At 44.2% G+C, this 17,252-nt stretch overlaps 1 protein-coding gene across 3 annotated transcripts in view; it reads right to left on the reverse strand.

Annotated features, from left to right (window-relative positions):
* Window positions 1-17,252, reverse strand: part of PACRGL (parkin coregulated like) — a 239,588-nt gene that overhangs the window by 143,974 nt on the left and 78,362 nt on the right. For all 3 annotated transcript variants that reach the window (XM_086964036.1, XM_086964035.1, XM_086964037.1), the window contains exon 2: window positions 14,440-14,631. In XM_086964036.1, coding sequence (XP_086820162.1) covers window positions 14,440-14,586 — 147 coding nt within the window. In that variant the 5' untranslated portion in view covers window positions 14,587-14,631. The remainder of the gene's footprint in view (window positions 1-14,439; window positions 14,632-17,252) is intronic.

The following is a 17,252-nucleotide window of genomic DNA, read 5'->3' on the forward strand; positions in this document are numbered from 1 at the left end:
TACTTCAAAATCTCTGCTCACGCTTCTTCGCGTCCGTACGTCACATAGTGGAGGTCGTTCATTTTCTTTTCTTGCTCCCCATCTCTGGAACAAGTTACCATCCCATCTTCTTTCCATGGCGGTACACCAGCGTTTCCGTAAAAGGACTGAAAACATGGTTGTTTGATCAATAATTATGTAAATCAGGATCGGCCCCTTGGCTTCTGGAGCCATGAGACCTAGCGGTGATTTGTGCTCTATATAAGAGTCTCTGACTTGAATAATCGTTCTCTATGATAACCCTCTCTCAAATAAACCTGAGAAGTAATTCAAAATCTCCACTATATCCACTGAAACGGGATCAAATTCCCTCACCATACACCAACAACACCATTTTTGCTATGCCAGTCTATACATTCTCCTTGTTCCTAGAGCCCAGGAGACCTTAATAAGATTTGTAGCCACCTGTGAAAGTCCAGGCACCTCCCATACACGCTTGAAATTTTCCATGCTACCATTCTCAACTTCCCTGATAATACCAACTTGCGCCTCTCTCCATAAGGATTCAACAGAATATCCTGAAACACTGGAAGTAAAATTGGAAGATCCACCGATAATTCCAGGGGAACTGGGTACCAAACTTTTGACCTCCAAAGAGGTGTCACCAACACCAAAGTCTGCTTCTGTTTGTGTCGAAGAATTGTCAACTGAGTAATCATGGAAAACAGAGGAAACGCATACAGCTTGATCCCCCTCCAATTCTGATCAAATGCATCCATCCCCTCCACCTCTGGATCTGGACTCCAACTGAAAAACTTCAGCAACTGAGTATTCAATCTGTTCGCAAATATGTTTATCTCGCATGGACTCCTAAGATCTTTGAAGAGCCGATAATGCAAAGGTCCTGGAAAAATAGCTTGATTTGTAGACAAGAGCAAACCTTTAACTCTTGCCAACCCTCTCAAAGACACTTTCTCTGCAACCAAAAACGTGCGTAACTAGTTCCAAATTCTTATCCACTTTTCCTTTGGTAATTTCAATTGACCATCCACTGTATTCACCATAAAACCCGAAAACTGCATCTCGTGTTGTGGAACAAGACAAGATTTCTTTTTTTTTTCACCACAAACCCTAAATACTCTAACAATTTTACCGCCATATTCTTGTGTTTCATTAACTTCAACTTGCACGGATTCATCAATAAAATGTTGTCCAAATACATAATCAATCTGATTCCTCTGTCTCTTAAACACTCTGCCACTGCTCGGAGAACCTTTGTAAAGCACCATGGGGCAGACAGCAGTCTGAAAAGAAGACATACAAAACCACATATTCCCCCCCCAACCCCCATCTGAATTGCAGAAATCGTTGATGGGGCTCCCACACTGGAATAGTCATATATGAGTCTTTTAAATCTAAATACAGACCAGTCCTCCAATCTCCTATTTGTAACACATCTCTTACTGAATGAATACCTTCCATTTTCATATGGTGATACTCTACCCAATCGTTCAGACTTCTTAAGTTTATTACTGGTCTCATTATCTGGTCTTCTTTTCCTATAAGAAAAATGTTGCTGACAAAATTTTCTACGTTCTCCTTTACTCCCTTTATCGCACAATTTTCTACCAAACCCCGAACTGCCTTTTCCACTAGGGCTGCGAGTTCTACATTGTACTGTAACATCTCCTGAAGATGGCTTACAGGGTTCCTTTATAAAATCTATGTGATATCCATGAACGGTTTGCAAAACCACGGATCTCTTGTTACCCGTAACCAATTCCCCAAAAATTGAGCAACTCTGCCGCCCATCTTTTATGGGGTAACAAAAGGTTCTTAACTTACTTGAGACCGTGGAACATCGATCACCATATCCACAACTTCCCCGGTCTTTGAGGGTAGAAGCCACCTGACTGATATGAGGCCTTTTATAGTATTGGGTCCAAAAGAAGCCCTAGTAATGCCTGGTCCTCGGCCGTGGAACCAGCCTCTCGTTCTCCTGGCCCCTCCAAAATCACGTTTATCAAATACTCTTTGATTTTTGCAAAGAGCTAAATGCTCCCAGGTATTTAGATATTTCCTTGATGAAACGTCCCTAAACAACAAACCATTTGCTCATTTACCACCTTCATTATTCGCAAGATCCACCAACTTTGGGTAAATTTTTTATAAAATACTCTTTCTGCGTTCAACCGACAAGGCAGTGTTTGCATTCCCCAAAAGACAAACAGATCTTTGAATCCACTGTCTCAACTCTACAATATCCAAAGTCTTATTACCAATGTAAGCCTCTTCGGCCATTTCAAATACTTTGGCTATAGAATCAGTCAAATCCAACAGACTGTACCAACACATTTTTGGCCCCTATCTAGACCTTTTCTAGGATCCCTACCTCCTTTGCCTATGAAGGCTAATATTTTAGAATCCAATTCTGGTGTCTCCATGATCCTATTAGCCAGAGTAGGCCTTGGACATTCAGACCTCAACCTTGGTCTAAAGTCCTTAGGAATCGGATTTCTTTACCAATTTTCCAAATACTCCGCAACATGACCATATGAATCTATTCTGGTGACAAAGGATGTAGAATTAACAAGGGGTCAAACAAATTCCCAAGGGATCCATTAGGGCCTCCTGCTCACCATCATTTTCTGTCAAATCTGCAGCCTTCTTTGTGCTCCCTCTCAACTCTTCCTCTGAATCAAAGTCTGAGGAGCAACTTATTTCCACCTCTGCACTTCCAGAGGACTCATCGCAAAAAAACATCGGAATGTTTACGTTTTTTAAAAGGCTGCTTGCCTGAACTCTCTAGATCCATAACTTGGTCCTGACGTGTGTCCTTAACACCATATGTTTTCTTTAGACCATCAAAGCCTTTATCAGAGCTTGCTTTCTTCTAATTTTTAGCAACTGTTCGCAGCTCCACTAGAGGTTTCCTCTTCCTACTTACTCTACCACTTTTACCTACTGCTGGTCCAGGGTTCGAAAAATCCACTCGCCCACTATCGAGCAAGATTTATTCAGGACAAGCTATTTTTAGGGACTGCTCACCCTTTCTTCACTCACAGAACAAAAAGTAAATGTATTAACACAAACTGACTTTTGACCTCAGTCTCTGAAAGTAGCACAAATGTGCCAAGATTACAAGATTTAAAGGCTTCTTTATTGCTCAGTGAATGAGCAATAAAAATGCCCTAAAATCTTGTTATCTTGTCACATTTGCTGGCTTTCAGAAACAGAGGTCTTAAGTCAGTTTGTCTTCCTACATTTAGTTTTCTTTCTGTGACCAAAGTTAGAGGATTTTTTAAAGTGAACTGTTTGACAGTTAAACTGTGCAAAGCATGCCAAATAAAAGGCTGTAAGATGTCAGGCTACGTTCTAACACAACACTGAAATAGCTAAGTGCATTGTTTAAACATTTCAAATATATTTCACTAGTTATGAAGGCCCATTTTTGTATTTCTGTGGTGAAAAAAATATTTATATAGGCTCAAAACAAATTAGAACACTTTATTTGGCGATGTGCAAGTTTTAAATATTTTTGCTGAAACTCAATTTCCAAACATTGGTTATGCGCTATTATCAGTAAAACTACATGCTAGTGGGAACGTTTTGTGAGCCTTTCAATGGAAAATATACTGTGTAATGACAGTGCACTACTACATCATGCTTTGGTAATATTTTCAAGAAAAGTGTGTTTTTAAACATGAACTGGGAATTATTACAGCTCCAGCCCAGATGACAATGCTATTAGTGAACTAAGAGGCAAGCCAGGGATCAAGTGTATCCTATATGTGGGCTTGATTCTGGTCATACATGGAGCAAACATTTTGTCTAGTAAATAAAAATAGCTGTTTTGTACAGCAGAAATAGTGAACTTGGATATTTGAAGGTGCTCTCTTATATAATAATAAAGAAAAAGGCGGCTCCATAAGACAAAATATTTGCCAAGGATCACAAAATGTTATCAAAGTTCTCGGATCAACTACATAACAGTTAGGTCAAGTAGATTATTAAAGTTCCTAGACCTTCAGGTCTAGTAACATTTTTAGGATTTTGAGCCCCCAGGCGAATAAAACCTTTTGTTCTGTGCTACCAGACCTTTACTCTGTGATATATAATCCAGTGTCCATTTCATCTTATTATTAAAATCACTTGAAAATGTTGTTAAAATGACCATTATTCTGTCTTTCAATGAACTACTCTCAAGACTTCCCAAGTTACTGGGCTCATTCATTTTAGAAACTAATTCACTTTAAAAACCAAGAATTCCTACAATAACAAACTAACTACCCCTCCAATGCAATCATCAATACCTCAGCTGTATTCAGCAACTAAAGAAACCAAAGTCCTTTAAAAAAACGAACTTCGGATCCCAACCTGTCAACCAGTTCAGCCAACCAAACTCAATACAGATGCACCAATTCACTAAAATGGCCACCACGCTTACATGACGACTACAGTCCTACCACTATTTCCATTACCAAAGACCCAGAAGCACTCTCTCAGATTCCGTGCCATAGGCGCTCCAAGCACGGAATCCTAATTACCAGCCTGAACGAGCTGACAAATACATGCACTAATCTTTCCATTTCACTAAAAAGCGCAGAGCACAGCACGCCAGTCCACACGCGCACAGCAATGCTGCCCTCCAGGGACCTAGCCTACGATTTCAACAGCAACGGTAAAGACTCTACTTAAACATACAAGAGCCGACACGTGCACCCTGCCACGCGATCGAAGACGTGGCGGAAACCCTAACCGCCTCAAAATCAAAACCCTGCACATAGCTGCAAAGTAAATATTATGCCGGTAGGTTGAAATAAATAACACATTTCCTGTATCTCATCATTTAACTTAAAAACTCACTCCCAGGTAACAAGCCCATCGTGTCTAGACACTATTAACCGCCAAACTTCATGGATAAAAAATGTAAAACTCAGTCCAAATACATATCCAATCAGTCATGCTTCTCACGTGAATATAAATAGTCTCACATACCCAACACACCGTCTCATAACAAAATAATCAACTCCTAATACACATTCATACACTGAGCAGCCAAAGATTATTTATCTGATCATGCAGCAGCAAAAAAAGAAGAGGAATGAGAGTGCCATAGTTTTATAGAAATGGAATTATTTATGTTTTGTATTAGGCACCCTAAGATTTTTTTAAGGCACTTCAAAATGCTGATGCAAGTGGCAGCAACTTTAGAGATTTGATGGCTCACAGAAAGATTCAAGTCCAACTCAACACCAATATTTTTTACTACTGGATAGCCTGCATTGTGCCTCGCCTGCCGCTTTTCACTCTGCCAAATTGTTAAATCGCCGCTTTTGCTCTGCTGAATTAGCCTGCATTGTGCCTCGCCTGCCGCTTTTCACTGTGCCAAATTGTTAAATCGCCGCTTTTGCTCTGCTGAATTAGCCTGCATTGTGCCTCGCCTGCCGCTTTTCACTGTGCTAAATTGTTAAATCGCCGCTTTTGCTCAGTATAGTTAGCGCGATTTTGTCCCTGTTTAACTTTGTCAGAGGTAGCGCGTTAGCCCCCAGCGCTCCGCTGCCATTTTGTTTGTTGTTTGTAAACGCGCCCGCCTCCCAGCTGAGCCGCCCTCCCACAGACTACTTCCAGCGCTCCAACCCCACTTAGCGCTGTGACTCGCTCTCAGCTCTCGAGCTGAGTGGTCGCTCCCCTGCTACTGGTATCGTTGTGCCCTCTCTGCCTGCATTGTGCCTCGCCTGCCGCTTTCCATTTTACGAATTGTTAAATCGCCGTTTTTGCTCTGTTTAATTAGCCTGCATTGTGCCTCGCCTGCCGCTTTTCACTCTGCCAAATTGTTAAATCGCCGCTTTTGCTCTGCTTAATTAGCCTGCATTGTGCCTCGCCTGCCGCTTTTCACTCTGCCAAATTGTTAAATCGCCGCTTTTGCTCTGCTGAATTAGCCTGCATTGTGCCTCGCCTGCCGCTTTTCACTGTGCCAAATTGTTAAATCGCCGCTTTTGCTCTGCTGAATTAGCCTGCATTGTGCCTCGCCTGCCGCTTTTCACTGTGCTAAATTGTTAAATCGCCGCTTTTGCTCAGTATAGTTAGCGCGATTTTGTCCCTGTTTAACTTTGTCAGAGGTAGCGCGTTAGCCCCCAGCGCTCCGCTGCCATTTTGTTTGTTGTTTGTAAACGCGCCCCCCCTCCCAGCTGAGCCGCCCTCGACCCTCCCCCTCCACTATCCATATATGACAGTCATTCCCACGTGCAGCGACCGCGCCCAATCCGCGCCGAAGGTGCGCCAAAGGTAAGCCCGTCTACGCCCGTCCGCGCCTGGACCGCGCCCAGCGCCAGACCCCCTGCCCCTCGCGCTGCCCAGCCCTCCCGCATTACCTACGATGCCGCAACCCTCCTAGCCCTTAACCCCGGTCGCGCTCCCAACTGCGTCCAAGCCGCCCCTGGACAAACCCATGGACCTTTCTCCTGCTTCTCCTGCAAATTCTGCGGCACCGACAACATCTCCGCTACGACCACACCACAGATTCCCGACCCCAACCACCTACAATGCATCCTTCTCAACACCCGATCAGTCCACAGGCACGCCATTGACCTCTGGAACCTACTAGACACCATTTCTCCGGACATCGCCTTCCTTACGGAAACATGGATGAATGCTTCCTCCGCCCCAGACATCACCATTGCCATCCCTGAAGACTATAAGATCACTCGCAAAGACCGCACCAGCCACACAGGAGGAGGAATCGCTATCGTCCATAAGAAATCTATCCGCATCTCAACCAGCTCTGACGCCAACCTCGCTAACTCCGAACACCTTCACTTCCAGATCCACATCGACCCCAAGACCACACTCAGAGGCACCCTCCTCTACAGACCACCAGGTCCACGCGCAAAATTCAGTGAAGACATCACGGACTTCATCACCCCACACGCGCTCCCCTCCAAAGACTACATCCTTCTGGGAGACCTCAACTTTCACCTCGAAAAGATCAACGATCGCAACACCGCCACCCTCGTGGACAACCTCGCCAACCTCGGACTTAAACAACTGGTCACTTCCCCCACCCACATCGCAGGTCACACACTCGACCCCATCTTCACATCCAGCAACCATGTCTCCTTCAGCCACACTACGGACCTCCTCTGGACTGACCACAGCTGCGTTCACTTCACCTACAACAAACCAAAACCCAGCATCCACCTCCAACCTACCCTGCAAAGGAACTGGAACAAAATCACCACCGACCAAATCTCCGCATCGCTCCTTCAACACACCCCAGCCCCCTCTTCCAACGCTAACGAAGCCGCCGCCAACCTCACCCTATGGTTATCCAACACCGCTGACACCTTAGCACCACTGAAAAAACGTCAAAACAAACCTGGCAGCAAGAAGGCCTCATGGTTCAACGATGATCTCAAGAAGTCCAAGAAACTCTGCCGCTCCCTTGAAAAGGCCTGGAAAAAAGACCCAACCACCAGCACCAAGGAAGCCTTCAAAAACGCCACCCGCACTCACCACCAACTAATCCGAAAAGCCAAGAAAACAGCATTCAAGGATCGACTCGACAACAACGCTCACAACAGCAAGGAACTTTTCAACATCGTCAAGGAATTTTCCAATCCCTCGGCCAACTCCAACGACATCACCCCCTCTCAAACCCTCTCCGACTCCCTAGCCTCATTCTTCCACAACAAGATTGCAGACATCCACAACAGCTTTGACAACCAACCCGGAAACCAACCCACCCTACCATCTGCTGATCATCATCCCCCCGTGAACACCCTTAACGACTGGAACCCAATCTCCACTGAGGACACCATCCGCCTGATGAATTCCATCCACTCAGGATCCCCCACAGACCCATGTCCTCATCACATCTTCAACAAAGCAGACTCCGTCATAGCACCGCACCTCCGAGACGTCATCAACTGCTCCTTCAACTCCGCCACCTTCCCGGAAGACTGGAAACACGCTGAACTCACCGCCCTTCTGAAAAAACCCACAGCGGACCCCACCGAACTCAAAAATTACCGCCCCATCTCGCTTCTTCCATTCCCGGCCAAAGTCATCGAGAAAGCTGTCAACAACCAACTCGCCGCCTTCCTCGAAGCCAACAAATCCCTCACCCCTCACAATCTGGCTTTCGAGCAAAACACAGCACTGAGACCGCCCTCATCGCAGCAACAGACGACATTCGAACTCTACTGGACAATGGAGACACAGTCGCCCTCATCCTCCTCGACCTCTCTGCAGCATTCGACACAGTCTGCCACAGCACCCTTTTACAACGCCTCAATAACATCGGAATCCAAGGAAAAGCACTTGAATGGATCACCTCGTTCCTCACCGGAAGAACCCAGAGAGTCCGCCTTCCACCATTCAAGTCCGAGGCCTCTGAAGTCATCTGCGGCGTACCACAAGGATCCTCACTCAGTCCCACCCTCTTCAACGTATACATGAGCCCCCTCGCGGCCATCGCACGCCAACACAACCTCAACATCATCTCGTACGCGGATGACACCCAACTGATCCTTTCCCTCACCAATGACCCCAGCACCGCCAAAACCAACCTACACGAAGGAATGAAAGAAGTTGCCGAATGGATGAAACAAAGCCATCTGAAACTGAACTCAGACAAAACAGAAGTCCTCATCTTAGGTACATCCCCCTCTGCATGGGACGACTCCTGGTGGCCGGAAGCCCTCGGAAAAGCACCCATCCCGACTGACCACGCACGGAACCTAGGCGTCATCCTGGATTCTTCACTCTCAATGAACAGACAAGTCAGCGCCGTATCCTCCTCCTGCTTCAACATTCTTCACATGCTCAGAAAAACATTTCGCTGGATCCCCTCCGAAACAAGGAAAATAGTCACCCACGCTCTGGTCACGAGCCGACTGGACTACGGAAACACCCTCTACGCAGGTACTACCGCAAAACTCCAGAAGAAACTCCAACGAATCCAAAACGCCTCAGCCAGACTCATATTAGACATCCCACGCAACGATCACATCTCTGGTCACCTTAAAGACCTCCACTGGCTACCCGTCAATAAGAGGATCACTTTCCGACTGCTTACCCACGCACACAAATCACTCTACGACATCGGTCCAGAATGCCTCAACTCACGACTGTCCTTCTACACCCCCTCCCGCCAGCTACGTTCTTCCAGCCAAGCCCTCGCCACTGTACCTCGCATCAACAAGACCACCATGGGAGGCAGATCCTTTTCATACCTGGCTGCTAAAACATGGAACTCTCTCCCCGCTTACCTTCGCCTTACCCAGAACCACCTAGCATTCAGAAAGCAACTTAAAACGTGGATATTTGACAAGTAATTCTCCTCCCCTTCCTAAGCGCCTTGAAACCCTCCGGGTATGTAGTGCGCTATATAAATCCTTTGACTTGACTTGACTATGTTGCGGCATTAAAGGAGAATGCCATAATGTTAGCCTCCGGTATTGCCATAAAATCGGAAACGGAGAAGTCACTATGAACCAGAATAAAGCAAATAGAAAACATCTTTCCTTTGTCAAATAGGTTTAACCTGCAGTACATGCTTGGTTATCAATAATTTTCCACCAAGTAGCTACTGGTATATTAATTCATAAACAATACATCATTTCAGAAGTATTTATCAGAAGCGATTATTTTAATTTCATCACAAACAATAGGTCATAAAGTCCTTTGTCAATATTCCATGCTCAAGAAGCACATCGTAATGGGCAAACTTGAATCACATAGATTTCTTGTATAGGAAATCCAAGTAAGCTGATCCCAGTGTAGCCTCTCACTTAAGGGATATGCAATCAACCCACTTCATCACTTTAAGAAACCCCAGGGAATAGTCGAAATTGAATGCATCTAAGTGATGATACACACACTTTCGACATCAGCGACATCTGGGAGCAGAATCGCCCATATCTGCAGCAGTCTGAAGTGAATGGATTGCCTATTCCTTATGTGAGAGTCCACGCTGGTATCAGCACTCTTGGATTTCCCTACAACAAATCTATGTGATTCATGTTTGTCCATTACAATGTATTTCTTAATTATGGATAGTCTTGTTGAAGGTGGGGCCATATAAAGGATTGTTCCAGTGAAACATACATCAACAACTTTATTTGTCGACTGTTGTATGCCTTCCATGGAAGATGCACATATACAACTGATTGCTCGTTCAAATCTAACAGTTAAATGACAACAAAGGCTGTGTTTTATTATTGACAAAGGACTTTATGACATATTGTCTCTGTGGTTGTAGAGCTTGATTGATATTTGGTGATTTTATTTTTAAATTTATGTTATTGTTTATTATGATGAAATTAAAATAATCACTTTTGATTAATATTTCTGTAATGATGTTTTGTTTATGAACGAATATAACAATAGATACCTGATGGCATATTATTGATAACCTAGCACATACTGTGGTTAAACTCCTAATTCGACAAAGGAAACAAGTTTTCTAGTTGTTTTGTTATACTTTCTCCTTTGTCTTCTACCATCATCTCTATGCTTCTAAAGGGAAATCATGAACCCTTTCCTCACTTCTGTCTCATCTTCGTTCTCAAATCACTCCTGTCTCACTACTATCAGTCATTGGGTGGCTCTAGCATCTCCTAGGCTAAATGTATTAAAAACTAAGATAATAATTGTCTTATCTCATCAAACCTTCTCCCCAAACTCTGTTGATCATATTTCACACAATTTTCCCTATTCAAAGCCCTCTGCCAAATCAAACCCCAAGTACTAACCTTCCAATCTGCTCTCAAAATTGTTCTCAAAACTCACTTAGAATAGGAGGTATGCGTACATTGAGGTAGCACACTCAAAACTGCACTGTCGCCATGATCCACTCACATCATTTCTCCAGCTTCCTCAAACTCTGAACCATGGGCTGCCTGATGTAGAATAAGCAATATCACATACATTGTTGTATTGTCTTGTGGGGTTTCTCTCAATTCATCATCATCATCAATATATTAAGCTTTATGCAACAGCACAAGCTGCATATGTCTATGTATTCAACTATGTTACTAAGTACATTTGTTTCAGAAACCCTATTGCTCACAAATAAATAATTACGACAAAATATGTATACCTATCTTCAACATGTATATGCTTAAGCATCCATCCTAATGATGATATTATTTGTGGACTGCTTAGATTGCTCACCTTACAACTGGTGGTATAATTATTATCCAGATTTGTACAGCGCATGGCTACCCAGCCAGGGTTTCCCATCGCTTTGCAACAATAAGGTAGCGGGAACAGAGAAGCGAACTGCTGTAGATGGCAAGGTTTAAAAGAGCTAGGTTTTGAGTTTCCCATGGAAAGCAGATAGCGAATGACATGATCTCAGCTTAGCCGAGAGTCTATTCAAAAACTTAAGGACAAACAAAAAAAAGGCTTGTCCTCTCGGTCTGGCTCTCTTAACTCTAGGAACAACTGCAAGGTCCCAGTTGACAGAGCATAGAGAACGATTAGGGATATATGGCTGCACCAAATATCTTAGATCAGAGGGACCAGGATTTGAAAGACAATTGTTGAACGTTGCATCCAATTTGAGGTGTTGCGTACACAAGGAGCCAGTGCAGTTTGTGGAGCAGACATGTAGTGGAATAGAATTTGGGTGGGATGCAATAGCAGTCTTGCAACTGCGTTCTGCACTATTTGAAGCTGTCTGAGCAGATATTTAATTCCTCCAAGATATTTCCATTATCGAGCCTCGAAATTACCTAGGCCTGGATGACAGTTCTTTGGGCAGAAAACAGAAGGCACCCTAAGATTTTTTTAAGGCACTTCAAAATGCTGATGCAAGTGGCAGCAACTTTAGAGATCTGATGGCTCACAGAAAGATTCAAGTCCAACTCAACACCAATATTTTTTACTACTGGATCGGGACAGGTAAGGGATCCCTCACCTCAGGCCATAGATGCGGGCCTCCCAGATGAGGAAGGTTGCCTAGCACCAGCACCTCAGTCTTGTCTCCATTCAACTTCACAAAGTTGGAGTTCATCCAGGAGCAGAATTCGGTAAGACAGCTTTTCAGTATCACTGGCCTCTTATTCTATTGGGAATAAATGGAGACAATGATCTGGGTGTCATTGGCATAGGATAGAAGAGTGAGGCTGCAATTTTCCACCAAGTCAGAGTGGCCTTATATACAGATGAAAAAGAAAAGGGCTGAGGGTGAAGCCCTGATGAATCCCAGACAGTAAAGGGTGTAAATTGAACAGGTGCTGATGTGAATGCACTTGGAAAACCCAAATCCGAAGGAAGGGACTCAGGACCGAGTCCTGAACCCCAACGGCCTCTAGCTTCTGCAGTAGAATGTTGTGATTCACTGTACTGAACAATGCACTGAGATCTAACAAAATTAATGTAGCGGTGCTGCCATCATTCAATTTGTGCCTTAAGTGGTCTGTTACAGCCAATCGGGCAGACTCTGTAGAATGGCTGGCTCTGAAGACCAACTGAGGAGAGTGAAGCAATTTTTTGTGTTCATTGTACAGCGGTAGCTGTATATTCACATGCTTTTTAAGGACTTTAGACAAAGTAGGCAAGAGGGAAATCGGTCTGTAATTTTCCCAGATAGAAGGTTCCAGATTGGGTTTTTTAGGCAAAGGCATTCCCATTACGCGTTTCCATACTCTTTGATCAAGGCCTTCCTAGAGAGGGGCATTTAAAAGCAGAGTGAGCATATCTGCCAAAATGGGTCAAGCCTGCCGAACACTACAGGAGGGCAGGGGTTGAAAGGGAAACCTGACTTAATAGAGGTAAGGAGGGATTTAAAAGTTGGGGGATCCAGAGGATAAAAAGTGCTCAGTAAGTAGGCCTTGACGAGCTCATACCGTACAGATTTAAGTTCTATCAAGGAGGAGAGAGAGAGAGAGCGAGAGGCATGCTGATCCACAGAGATGTAATCTCGTGCCGGGAGAAAAGTGGCTTGAATGTTAGCAACTTTATTTGAGAAACAAGTGGCTAGCTCATCATACTGAGAATGAGTGAGAATGAGCCAGCTGGAGCTATAGTAACAGGATCCAAGAGTAATTTCACCATTTGAAACACAATTTTTGCGAAGTTTTGAGTCACACATATCTTATAAGAAAGAAGGTGGCTCTAGTCGTGTAGCAGCTTTTATAGTAGACTTTTGAAGCCTGCTTGTAATATGCTTTAGCATCTCCACTTTTAGATTTTCACCATATTTTCTCAAGGGATTTGCAAACCAGCGAGCTTGAGGACAGGTTCTCTTGTGCTTTCTTTCCCCAACTGGGATTAAAGAGTATAATTCAGACCCAATCCACTCATCAATGATGGAAACGTCAGAACACACTGAGTTAGACAGGATCGGACAGTTGGATTCTAAAATCTGACTCATAGCTGCAACATTGATCTTCGACCAATTCCAGTCTAAGAATAAGGACTGGACATCCCTTAACTGGGGAGCCCCTGTGATAACGAGAGAGAAAAGAACTGCAAAACAATAAGTCAAAGTTGAGAGTAGAAGCTGGCCATTGCGTAAGTTCTTCTCGTTAGGTAAAATGGGATTGAGCAAATGTCCAACCTCATGGATGGGGCCATTATTGGCCAACTGAAAGTCCAACACCATGAAATCCTCAATAAGTGTGGAGGCGATACTGTAGGACTTATTGTCTAGGTGAATGTTAAAGTCTCCAAGAATTGTAAAGCAAGCATACCTAACAATAAAGGGAGACAAAACCTTGATTAGGCTGGGATACAACTGCTGGCCAGCCCAAGGGGGCAGTATATCAAGGCACCTGAGAGCATAAACGTATTAGAAAGAGTCCAGAGAAACAGTAATTCTTCACAGTATCTGATAGAAAGATTATCTATTTATAAACAAATTGTGATTTGAAAACAAGCGCAATGCTCCCCACCCCCATTATAAGTACGGTCTATTCCGTGGTACAGCAGCGACAATGTCTGGGGTTAAAGGTTTGTTCACCCAGTTTGTCAGAAATACAACATCTGGAGCGTGATCAATGAAAGTTTAACAATTCAGATTGGTGTTTCCCTAGTGACCCACAATTAATACAAAAAATATATAAAGTGACCGGAGTTACATAGTTGCCGGTCTACATTAATAGAATGAGAGCAGAAACCTGTGGTATGGATCTGTGATGGAATAGGAGGTTCAGCGACCACAAAATCACAGAAAGGACATTTGTGAAAAACCTTTTCAGAAATCCAGGATGCAAAACAAACACCTGGCGTACTGGGGCGAACAGCAAGGAGCCTTGATGGGAAGTAAGACAACCTGTCTGGGGCAATTGACCACCATATCTGAGCCTGGTCCCGTTTGGGCCCTGATGGGACAACAACACTATAGAACATACCCATAAAAACACGTTTAAAAAAATAATTGAGACACGGCTGAAAATATTTTGAAATCAGAAAAATGTACATCGCCATTAAAGTATGATCTTTAAATACCGGATCAATCGTTTTTGGATTGAGTCTGTCACTGGGTCGAGGTTTCCCTTTCGTGGCACATTCCAAAGAACCAACAGCTGCTGAAGACGGTGCAGAGGAGGATTGTCTTCTTGGTACAGTTACCCTTGGTTTGGAGACAGATGACATTCTTTGACCACAGGTTCCAATGAGGATGGAAACGAAACAACGTCACTGTTGAAGGAAGTAAAAACAACAACTATTTAATGAATCTGAAACAAACGCCAAATAAATGTCAAATGTATATTTAAATAATTCAGATTCTTGGTATCAGGACGGAAAATTCCACTTAAATACTCTTCATTATGAATATGCACAGATGGTTGATAACAGACTGAAGCAATATATTTACCCAAGGAGCGCAGTGCTGTGGGCATGTGTTGCTTTGGTCTTTAATATGTGCTACTGCCAAAAAGGGATGAGAAGGAAAAGGAATACAGCACAAGTTTAATGGAATGCACCGAAGCCAGGACCCCCTTCTTCCTCCCTTGTGAAAGCGCAGTCACCGTCAAACTACAGTAAAAAGGTTCACCCCTGCTAGAGATCTGTGTGTAACCTCAAATTCGCAAAGTGCAGTTCACAGTTGTCCAACGAAACAGCAAAATCAGCAGAAACAACTTCAGATAGAAAGAAAAGTGTATTGCACAGCTCTTGCCCAAACATGGCATGGCTCAAAACTAACTTGTTACAGTAGCTGGTGGTTCCTGAACCATCCAAATTTGCCATCGCACTATGGACTACCCCAGCTATTGGAGTGACCATGCAACAGAGTCATCCCTTGCTCATGATTAGATGGCCGTCTTGTCAATCTGAGTTCTCTGTTCTTTACTGGCGATTTTCCTTACTCTTCTCGGTTTGTCCCTCCTCTGGAGCATAGCGGTTACTAAAAAAACAAAATTACAGGCCGATATCCCTGCTGTCTATTGTGGGAAAGGTATTGGAAAAGAATGTCAATCAGCACCTTATCAGTTTTAATCCCATGCAGCTTGGACACAGGACAGTCTCTGCTTTATTAGCAGTCACGGAGGACCTTAAAATTACTATAGAAACAAAATTACTATAGATCAAGGGGCTCAGAACTCAGCTCAGATCTGAGCGCAGCTTTCAACACTGTATCTCATTCAGTGCTGTTGCAGAGAATACAGGAGTAACACTGAAATGGCTATCTTCGTTTTGGGAGGATAGGAGCTCCCAGATCTATTTTCCTCTGAAGTGTGGTGTCCCAGGGATCTTCACAGAGCCCCACACTATTTAACCTGTACGTAAGCCCCTTGGGCTTAGATTGTCCAATCTTATGGACTTTCAATAGTATTGTAGGCTGATGATACCCAGAATGTAATCTTTTTTAACTCCTGAAAGCCATTCCAAAGCCGACCAGCTTAAACCATGCCTGAAGGAGGAAGCAGATTGGATGGCAGCCTGTTGTCCGAAACTTAATGGAAATAAAGCTGAAGTAATGGTGATCACAAATTACTTTCACTGGAGGGCCACAGTCTACTGGCCTGATTCCTTAGAGTTAGAAATTGGGTTTCTAGTTGGCAGAGGTATGCACCTTGTCCAAGCAGGAACCACAAACATATTCAGGTCAGTCAAGCACACCCTATATTAACCTGTGTTTACCCCCTGGTAGCTTGGCTCAGAGCAGTCAGGCTTAACTTAACAGTCAATGTGTAAAGTATTTGTGCAATACTTCAAACAGTAAAACAGTGAAAACGCCACACAAAAGGATACCACACCTGGTTAGAAAATTGCAACTAAATGTAATGACCGAAACAAGAACAAAATGACAAAAATCCAATAAGTATAACCAGAGTAATTCATTTTTAAAGAATAAACTGAAATGTAGTGCTTAAAAGTACAAAGCGGCAACCGGGCTTGACTGGTGGAGCTTGACCGGCTGAAATCCAAAAGTTTAAGCGGACCGTGATGGAGTGCGGGTGGGATACAGGAACCAGGATTGGCCTGCTGCAAAGTACCTTGGTTGCATCGCTGTTGAAGACAAGATGCGGAGTGCAGGCGAGTTGATGCATTGTCAACGGTCCACACAGGTAGGCGATACATTGGTTCTGAGCCACAGAAAACCTTCTCATCTGTGGATCCCACCTAACTGTGACTTGCTCACAGATGCATCCCAGTAGGGAGAAAGTACCAAAATGGCCAACTAAGTAAGGTGGCCAGTTCCACCCCTGGGGTCCAACTTCTGTCCCCAGCCCAACGAAAATTCTGTCCACAAGGACAACACCCACAAAGGACACGGACAGCTGTCAGTGTCAACAACCAGGACCTAGGCCATCCAGGGGTCTCTGACCTCTGTGCTTTCTCAGAGTGGGGGGCAGTAGCCCAAGATATTTTGAACCCTTTCTGCACTGTATCTCTAACTAGTTCAGGGGTGGTATTCTAAAACTGATTGTTCAACCGAGGGTCTGAACATGTGCCGGGGTGACTACTATCCCCCTCAAGGGAGACATACTCAGTCTGTGTCATGCAAGAGACTGCGTGGCTTAAGTCCCCAACCTTCTGTTCCTGTGACAGTGCATGGAGCCCTAACCCGGTCATAAGTGGCCTCACCATGGTCAGTTTGGTGCAGGGGTGGGGGGGGACTCGGTTCTCGGAGCTGGCAACCAGTAACCCACTGGTCATCCTACAGTCTCCATCTCCTTCCTATCCAGATGGGGTCCTGTACTCTCCGCTTGGGAGTGATATCCCCAAAAATTGAAACCCTGGGGGGGTGCCCTAGGAGGCCGCCCCTCCCAGTTACCCTGTCACCAGGGGCAACTCATTTCCCCAAACGCAGT

Source organism: Lissotriton vulgaris, chromosome 3_2 (assembly GCF_964263255.1).
Source record: "Lissotriton vulgaris chromosome 3_2, aLisVul1.2, whole genome shotgun sequence".
Taxonomy (NCBI): Eukaryota; Metazoa; Chordata; class Amphibia; order Caudata; family Salamandridae; genus Lissotriton; species Lissotriton vulgaris.